The sequence below is a fragment of the Sardina pilchardus genome, chromosome 5, assembly GCF_963854185.1.
Source record: "Sardina pilchardus chromosome 5, fSarPil1.1, whole genome shotgun sequence".
In the NCBI taxonomy this organism is placed as follows: domain Eukaryota; kingdom Metazoa; phylum Chordata; class Actinopteri; order Clupeiformes; family Clupeidae; genus Sardina; species Sardina pilchardus.
Window position 1 is genome coordinate 17,304,398 of NC_084998.1, and position 10,000 is coordinate 17,314,397.

Consider the following 10,000-nt stretch of genomic DNA (forward strand, 5'->3'; position numbering starts at 1 on the left):
TTCTGTCTTTCTGTATCAGCTATCCAGCTGTTACAAAATCCATGGATCTAACTTCTCTCATCCTCCATTTGTTCTCTCATTCGTTCCTCTTTCTTCTTCATCTTCAGATATGTACACATGTTTTTGGTATGCCAGTACCCCCCCGCCACTCCACCCTACCCCAGACACAGACCCAGACCCTGACACACACGCACACACACACACACACACACACACACAATGTGTGCATCAAGCAGAGGCCATCATTCTGATTCATGAGTATATGGGTAGTGTCTCTGTCCCCGGAGCACAACAGTATCCAGAGCCACGCTCTCCTCCGTGAGTGATACTCTCAATAGTCCAGAGAGCAGGACGACCGGCCATGAGCTCAACAACATCTTGAGGAAATAATCAAAACCTTCCCTCACCGAACGAGACGATCCGTCTACTGGACGTTTCACAATCATGCAGGCACATCGGACCTTGACATTTTTTTTTTTTTTTTTTGGTTGTCTTTTTGTTTTTCTTTTTGGCATTTGTGCTCGCCTTTGAGGAAAAACTGGCGTTCATTCATAGAGAAATACAAATACAAAAACAATTTCATAAGACGTGAAGAGATGTGATTTTGAAAGAGTTAAGATGAATCACAGATCCACATGCCCTGTCTGTGTTCACTTAAACCCAAAGTAAAACATCAACGGCAGAATCTTTATAACAAAAGAGAGCCGTGAAATCTTAAACTACCAGCACAACGTCTACCTGAGATATAGGGGCAAAGCCCTCTTGACCTGATACTATAATCTCTGATCTTACATATTTCAGAGCACTACAGATATTAAAAACCAATGGAGCAGAAGGAAAAAAATCCTTTACATTCCACAATCCGCGAGGATCAATCCCTTATGGCTGGCCATTGACTTAAAGACCATCTATCACTGTCTGATCCAAACGCTGGAAATGCTACTGATGTGGGTCGCTACTATACCATGTCCCGGCAAGAGACACATGCACCCGGCCTTAGATCTCACATAATGATTCCCAAGGTTGTTTGTTATGCGCTCTTTTTTACCCTGTGTGTGTCCATATATACTTCTCCCTCCTTTTATATTCCAAAGTGAAAGACCTGGGCATAAATATGGGCCCCGCTGTCCGGCGGACTTGTTCAGCGGGTGAGTAATGTCCCTAGAAGCCTGGCCTATATTGAATGAGATCGCTTTGGGGCAACAATTCCCTGCAGGCCTTGACTGCATTATCTGACTTTTCTGGACCTGTGCCTCGCCTGTGAGTGAATTAGCTGCAGCAATTGAGTTATTGCTCCCTCCAATTTGTACACAGCTTATTGAATGGCTGTTGCAGCCATGTCCTCGCTGCTTGCTGCCCAAGCAGTATCCCCAGGGCCAGAGAGAACACACACACACTCACACACACACACACACACAAACACACACACATACACAGACGCCACCTCCGGACTGGTTTTGCAGCTGGGGTTGACGCTAACTTAAACGCTGTGAAAATGTTATAAGAGATTTCAGTTGGTGAGGCACGGAGGCATAAACAAGCGGACAAATACAGCGTGTGTGCACCTGTTCTGTGGCGCACATTCACACATGGAGCCCTGGTGATCTGCCGACTAGTGGACCTGTGTTTGATGCATTTGCCCTGGACGCCACTTGATTTCACGGCCCGGAGTGGATTGTTTTTGTAATCGCGGGGGGAAATGTTTTTTCTCTCCTCAAAACAAAATGTCCGCATCATACTTGATTTAAAAGCGACCATGTAAACGGGCGCCCTTTTTCAGTGGAGACCAAATGTAAGCAACGATCCTATTTGCCCCGTGGGAGGCCTCGCACTATCATAAATATTTGTTGCAGCACTAAACCAGCATGACATGGCATTAGAGAGACATGGACGCACGTCCACCTCCAATCCCCCTAAATATGGGCCGTCAGCTTGGGTCAGAAGTCCAAGCTCTACTGCTCGATTCTCACAGCTGAGCTGGGGGAGGGAGGGAGGGAGAGAGGGAGGGAGGGATGGAGGGAGAGAGAGGGGGGACATCTGCACCAGTGATCTGACCTGCACTGGCCCCAGAGAGGAGAGCGGGAGAAGCACGGTCAGGAGGAGCTGGGGAAGAGCAGGACAAATAAAGCAAAAGAATGTTCCAGAAACACTCATCTTCTGGGTTACATTTCAGATCAAATGAATCCAATTGGACTCCAGCAGTTTCAGTAGCTCATTTGTAAGTGTTCCCATTAGCGTCTTTAATTAAAGAAAGGCAGACAGAAGGGAAGAGCAGAGTTCAAAGGAAGAGAGTCAGCAGGAATGAAAGAAGAAGAGCAAGAAGTTCAGATAAGAAAGAAAGAAAAAGACATGATTAAAGAGATGAAGAAAGAAAGAATGGAAAGAAAGAAAGAAAGAGAAAGAAGGAAGGAAAGAAAAAGAAATACATACAGTCATACAGAAAGAAAGCAAATAAAAACAGCAGCAAAAGGAGGAAAAAGAGAGAGAGAGAGAGAGAAAAGGGAATGAACAATTTGCTTATAGTTGTTAAAACAGGCTTAAAGCACCAAATTGACATAACTAGTCCATGCATGCTATCCATATTTACGTGTGGGTGGATGAAAGGACCTGCACAAATAGAGTCCTCGTACCCAAATTGGCGAAAAATATGTACCCTTCCGAGAGCGAAAAACTGGGGAGAGGTTACTCACTTGCACGAAAGCTGATTTATGCCATGTATGAAGTAACAGTCGCCGCCGTTCACACAGTAGGCCTTCTCCGTGTCGTTGCATCTTCTGGCGTGACCAGAGCCCGGGGATAGTGTGGTGGTTACTGTGAAAGACAAGAAGTAAGCAGGTCATTCGCTAAGAATACGGACAGAGAGGATGAGGTTTAAAGGATGCTTGATTTTGATGGAGGCCCTCTGCAAGGGAGAGCTGCTTGTGTAAGCTACTTTGTCTTAGATTTGATAATGTGTGCAAGCACGTCTATTAACTGTTGCGAGCCGTAATGCATGACAAACGACTCTATAATGCAGCTGTAAAACATCTCACGTACGAGAAGTGAGTGCAGGATAATGCTGGTCTCAAGGCGAGTTCAGACATGTTCTATACAGCATTCATAAGCACTGAGTTTTTCAAAGCAAACTGGGAAAAAAAAAAACGTGCTCCACATCACTGAGCAAATATGTGATAACATTCGTAATACTGTAGTCAGGGGGATTACACGGCCACACGACAGCCACCTCTTCAGTTCAGGGGGGTCTGCTACTTCAGGGCTCCATCTGAAGCGATCACTCACTTATCTCAGAACGATCGCCGTCAAAATCGCGCCTCTCTCTGAAAAGCGCACGCAACAAAAGCCTGCGAAAAAAAAAGGCATCCTGGGATTGGCCAAAAGTGCGCCAAGTGTTTCCTGTAGCCTTGTGCGGCAGGGCCTCTTTTCGTGCTTGTGTGCGTGCGTGCGCGCGCCGGGGGTTGATTCCAAACTTTTTGGAACGGACTGAACTGTCATGCACGCTTAATCCTTCCGCATTATCGGAGCAGCGCACAACATGTTTTCTGCGGGGCAGAAAAGATGGAGCTGAGTTGCATGGCTGAGTGCTAAGCCCTATTGGGTGCAGAAAGGGAGAAAGAGAGAGAGAGAGAGAGAGAGAGGGAGAGTGGGCGTAGAAAAAGGCTATGGTGGCTGCGGCACGGCCTGAAAGGGCATGATGCCCTGGTGTTTTTGGGATGGCTTTTTGGCTTTTCAAGGGAGCCACCCCACCGCAGGCACTATGTAGGGCATCGGAAGGGTGTAAGGGTGTGATAAACAGATTTATTCACTCCTTTATCAAAACAAAATGTGTGGCTCAATTGGAGTGCTGATTGATCCCAAGGGATGTTTTGCTTTGTCTGCATACCTTGGGGATTTGACACACCTTCGTAAGGATATACAGGTATTTCTGAACACTATACACCATGACGAACATAAGTCAAAACTGAAAAGGTATGGTGATCGAAACTAAGTGCAAAACGGAAAGTTTATACATAAGAGATTATTTAGGAGAGACTGTTTGCTTGTGTGTCTGTGCATGTGTGTCTGTGTGTGTGTGAGAGAAAAAGCCATTGCTGTGCTGAAACCTGTCTTGTTCATTATCTGCACCTGACAAAGAAGCAGAGTTAACAGATTGCAACATGTGGAAAGCTGAATACCCAACTATAGTTTCACAGCTTTATAAAACATGACAGGTGACAGTCTTGTCTGTGATCATTACACATGATAACACATGTGCGAAGGTGACCTGGTGAGGGCATGGTTTTTCCTCCTCTCCTTTTGACTGACAGTTGACTCAGACCTTCTGCTTTAAAATTAATAGAAAGGTGTCAATGGGGAACAACTCTTTGGAATTTCACTGGGATTGCTTTCATTTTGGCCTAAGGCTACATAGTCAGTCTGAAACAAGTACTCACAAAGAACAATACCAGCGCCAGTGGGGAACAAAATGTGCCTGACACCTCTCAGCAACCACTCCACCACCACCTCCATCTTTTCTCAAGGCCAAACCCTGTCTCTATTTCGAAAAACCTTACCCATATATATATATATATATATATATATTTCTTCTTCTTCAAAGTTTGACATAGCTATGGCCTTTCCTGGAGTCTTCAGACCTCCATGGAAAATTCTACCACAAGACTTCAAGGAAATGCATTTCAGTCCTGCACACCTGGATCCAAGAAACGTCACGGGCCATCTTTTTGAAGATCTTACGCAGCTCTCCAGCCCGAGGTCAGCTGCTGCCCTTGGGACCTGAGCTTGCAACTGCAAACAGCATGCAGGCTTTTGTTTACTTTGGGCCACGTCGGGTCCAATTACAACTCCCTCGGAGTCAAACGGCTGATTATTAGCCAAATGATATCTGCATCATGCACCAAATGTGGCAGAATAAATTCGGATCAGAGGTTATGAAAACGGCCAAAAAAACAGCACTGATAGGGCGGGCAGTGACTCAAATTTGTTTTGAAAAACAAAGTTGAATCTTTCATCAATCTCTGAGGAACTTGGAGGATTGCACAACACATGACCGAATGGAGCAAAGAGAGAGAGAGAGAGAGAGAGAGAGAGAGAGAGAGAGAGAGAGAGAGAGAGAGAGAGAGAGAGAGAGAGAGAGGGGTTGTTGCAAAAGAACAGTCAGGTGGCGTCAATGCTCAGGCACATGGCGATGGCACGTATGCTTTCCATGGCACACACACAACACACACACACACACACACACACACACACACACACTCATGAAGCAGCAGTGGCAGAGTGCCAGCTGGTTGCTGGGAGGCGTGTGTGTGCGCTTCCCTTGGGCTCTCACCTCCTGCTGGGAGGGAACCCAGGCAGGGCTCTGCGGTTGTTTACCAGCGATGTATGCTAATGGCGTGGGCTTGCGCACCACACCACACCACACCACACCTCGCCACACGGTCCTCTGCCTGGACCCCGTCCACTGACACACATCCGGCCCGGGTTGGGGACTCCTTGAGGGACGAGCAGTGACCTCTCTGGTTCGTCTTAATGTCAGTTGCAGACCGCCTTGCGCTGCGTGAGTGCGGAGAGCAGTGTGCACAAGCGCCGGCTCTGGGTCTGCTTTCCAACAAGCCCTGGAGAGTGGGTGATGTTTTTCCACTTCGAAACAACTGTTGTTTTTTGTTCGTTAAAGAAGACGTGAGATGCTCGGAGGATTTGGCTATTTATGGAAAACACACACACACACACTAGCCATGGCCTACATACCACATTTATGTGTGCTTTCAAAACAGCTTTTTTTCCCGACATGCACTAATATAACACGCGTGCATTTACACGTCTTAAAGGAATACAAAAACATTTCTCTTTAACCGACAATGGCAGCATTGAAAGGCACTTGCAAAAGCCAAGTCTGATGCTGTTTCATTAGCACATCTACCGATGGGATTCAGATGCACTGGAGTGCAAGTGAAGATGTCATATTTAGCTCAGAGCGCTGGCATGTCTGTGGTTTTCGAACGTGATGGCGATGGTGATGAGGATGTGATCGTTTTGCATTTATGACTGCGCTGTCTGGTGGGAATGCCAGATCTGTTCCAGACCAGGAGGCTGAGCACCACTGTACTCAGCGCCCGGCGATATCTCAATTAGGAGAGAACGAGGCACGTTAACAGACGACAGGAACCACCGCGCCTACTCGGCTGAACAGGTGTCATAACATCTTCTTTAAGAGCGCGCTTACGTGTGTGACCTGTTTTTTTTTCTACTTTTTTTTTCTTCTTTTTTTTTATGAATGTCATTGGATCCTTGAGGGCTAACGCCGGGAAGTGAGAGCGGGCGCCGTCATCACATTAATTACTCCTGGTCTGGCCGAGGGAGAGTCACCCAGCTGACACAGATTCAGCAGCCTGTGCTTCTCAGGAGAGCGAGCTGAACTGATCTACTCTCTCTCTCTCTCTCTCTCTCTCTCTCATTCTGTCTCTCTCTCTGTCTCTCTTTATCTCTCTCTTTCTGTTGCTCTCTTTCTTTTTCTCTTTCTATCTTTCTCTTTCTTTCTCTCTCTCTCTCTCTCTCTCTCTCTCTTTAAGCCCATGAAAAAACCTCAATCCAGTTCACCCTGTTCATCACAGACACACAACGGAACGTTACCTCATAGCCTGGGGCTATGTGAATAACTCCAGGCTCATATGGAGCCAGTAGCAGCAGCAGCAGCAGACAAGTCAGGGTCCTGCCGTCATCACCCCGCACTCTGCCCTAGACACTCCCTCGGCACTTTCACAGGAATCATTCCTCTCTGAGAAATCACCCGGTAATACAAGTCAATCAATCAATCAATCAAATTTTATCATGGCATACATAGGCTCACTGTGCTTTAAGTCAAATTTCTTTTATGGAAGACCGAAAGGTGGTGTTCGTAACAAATCTAAAGCAACACAACACAGGTCTTTTGAGGTCTTGCCTTAAAATAACGGCTTCAAACTCATTCGGATGCAACACTGATTTATAACACGGAGAATGAGGTGTCGATGTGAGGTGTCAATGCGACGTGTCAATGCGACGTGTCAATGCAACGTGTCGATGTGTGTCAAAATGAAAGAAAAAAAAAAGCACGAGTTTTGACTTATCTTAAACCTGAGTCTGTGTTAAAAGCTGCATGCTGAGTGGGCTGTTGCTGCGGTGGCTGCGGTTGCTCTTGCAGCTGGAGCAGTTGTTTGAGACTGCTGAAAGACTAAGCCAGGTGTCCTTTATCTTGGGCCACAGCCCCTTCTACAGCTCCCTTTAACGCTCCACAACACACACTAGTTGCACCAGCATGCACACAGGCACCACCACCACCACCACCACCAACCACCAACCCTCCCCAACTACCCAACAACCTCCCTCACTCACTCCCTCTCACACACACACACACACACACACACACACACACACACACAGACACACAGACACACACACACACACACAGGCTCACTTTCCCTCGCCGTGCTGCCCCGGGGCTTGTCCAGCTAAACGTGGGCCCTGAGTTTGATTAATCCTCCATGGCCTGAGAGCTGAGGAGAGTGACTGGGGGAGGGCGGCGAGGGGAGAGAAAGAAGGGCCATCTGGAAACCTTCATAAACATGTCTATCTTTCCGCAGTCTCCAAAAGGATTCTAGGAAGGTCATAAAAATGAAAAGAGGGGTCTCCGTTGGACCGCGTGTTTTCTTTACTCTTTTCTTTTTTTCTTTCTTTCAGCCCTGTGCGAGCGCGCGTGCACACACACACACACACACACACACACACACATGCTCAGGGTGAGGCGCACGATGCCTTGCAAACACAGGGCAGAGAAAACTGACAAATGACATCATGTCATCCAATAGCCCCTCTTTCAAAAAACCAGCAGCGAGCTACGCGGCCGTACTTTTGATTCAGTGTTGTCTGTGTCCTTCAAAATGGCCTCACGCTCAGAGAGAGAAAAAAAAGGTACGTGAAAAAGAGAGCTGAAGAGGGCGAAGAGACAACTATCCATCTATCCTTCAAAAACAGTGCTAAAAAAAGCCCCTGAGCAGAAGCAGATGCTTTAACGCCAGTGCACACCGATGCTGCTGGTTTCTCTTGCTTCAGGTCGACGCTCCAAAAGCTAAAGCCAAGACTGCCGCTGTTTGTTGTCCCTCCACAAATGAGCATTCGAAGCCAGATGCTGCAAAGCTAGCTCAGACTGCTGCTAGCTGCCTGCCACACCTCAGTATGGGCACTGGAAGGTAAAAGAGTTAGCTCAGTATGACAATCGGAAGCTAACACACCATGTCCTAACTACAACTGCGAGCGAGCGAAAGCCTTAAAAATCAGTTTAATTACATTGTTTTCAATTGGAATGTTCTAACTGTAGGCAACATGAAGCAGTGCTGTGTTAGCGCGATGCAACACAACATTTCGAGCAGAACTTTCGTTGGACGCCCATCTCCATTTTTCACTCGCGCTGCTCTGCTATTTTGAACGAGAAACGTGGCGGAATAGGCGGCCATGTTTAACGGATTCAGTGCAGGGCAGAGAGCATGCAACGCTGCATGAAAAGTCGCTTGCTATCGGATGCGGGCCGTGCCACCTCGCCATGAGAACTGAAGACTAAGCGCTGCTGCCTCAGTTTTGGGCACTGAGAGGCAGATGCTGGGAATCCTACTGTGATGAGTGGAGGTCAGGGACGTGGCAGCAGGGACAGATGGGTGGAGGGGGTGGAGGCGCCTCTCTCCTGCCAAAGAGGCAGCCCAGTGCCAGTTACCCCTCCCCATGCCCCCCGAAACACCCACCCGTCCACCCCTGCGGATTCTTGGCCGAGCATCAGGGAGATGTCTCTGGTTACGGGGCAGGACAGGTATCTCTTATCGCTCGGCGTAGAGGTCAAATTATACAGCGCCGCATTCCTGGTGTGAGTTTGAGTGGTTTCCATTATGTGAAACATCCCCGCGCGTTTAAAAAGGGATTCCCAAAAGCCTTCGCACGGGCGCTCTCCATTACACATGCCTGTCCGTGCGCACAGCAACATTTATTAAAGGGCCTGACGCAGCAACACGCACGCACACACACGCACACAAACACACACACACACGTATGGTCGCAGCGAGGAACAGAAGGGGAACGAGAGACGTTCATGAGATCATCTGTGCCGCAGTAGTTTTCCTACACCACGGGGCACCGGAGTTCACGCTGCAGCGATGTTTTGGTTCGTGTCTGGCACCGCCATGGGGTTGGAGGTGGGCGGCGGGTGGGGTGTGTTCCAGCAGACATCCAGTAGTGGCTAACGCCATTCAGGGAGCGTGTTCTGTTATGGTTTCCATCTTTTTCCCCCTCGCAGGTTTTTTTTTTTTCCGACAGAGCAACAAGTCGCCAGAGCCCTTAGCCAACAAAACCCCCGCGCTGTATATGCGCGCACGTTGTGTTTATATACATTTCACACCAGCGGCTTCAAAGCAAGTATACGACGCAAGCGCAAGATCAATGACAAACACACTGAAGGCCCCTCTATCTCTATGCTCGGGCGGTAAAAAAAAAAATTGCTAGGGCCCCGAACTCGATCTTTCCCAAGAATTTCAGAGTCACATAAACAGAGCATTACTAATGATAATGGACTAAAAGCCCCCCTTTCAAGAGCCAAGAGCCCAAACTACAAACAACTGCCAACTTCAGAGGAGGAGAAGGACGACGTAGAGGGAGGAGGAGGAGAGGAGCAACAATGAGAGATACTTTTTTCTTTCAAAAAAAAGACAGTCTGGTGTGAACTTTGTCCTGTTTTTCCCCCCCCCCTTTCATTAACTTGTCTTTATTTTTTCCCCTCCCGTTGCCCTTCTGCTGCCGCATAGCTAGATGTGCCTGGTCTTGTCTGCCACAATCATTTCGGAGACAACGCACAAGGGAAATCAAAGAACAGTATTGCATGCGATTGCACAATAGGGCCTCGTGTGTAAACAAGCGGCAGAGGCACTTACCCGGAGCGGGCGGGGCGGCGGCGGCGGCGGCAGTGGCGGCTGAGGAACTGTGACTGGGG

The 10,000-nt window shown here is 48.0% G+C and overlaps 1 protein-coding gene across 2 annotated transcripts in view; it reads right to left on the reverse strand.

Annotated features, from left to right (window-relative positions):
* The window catches only part of nrg2a (neuregulin 2a), a 45,990-nt gene that overhangs the window by 15,526 nt on the left and 20,464 nt on the right, over positions 1–10,000 (reverse strand). For both annotated transcript variants that reach the window (XM_062536728.1, XM_062536727.1), the window contains exon 4: positions 2,691–2,811. In XM_062536728.1, the coding sequence (XP_062392712.1) occupies positions 2,691–2,811 (121 nt within the window). The remainder of the gene's footprint in view (positions 1–2,690; positions 2,812–10,000) is intronic.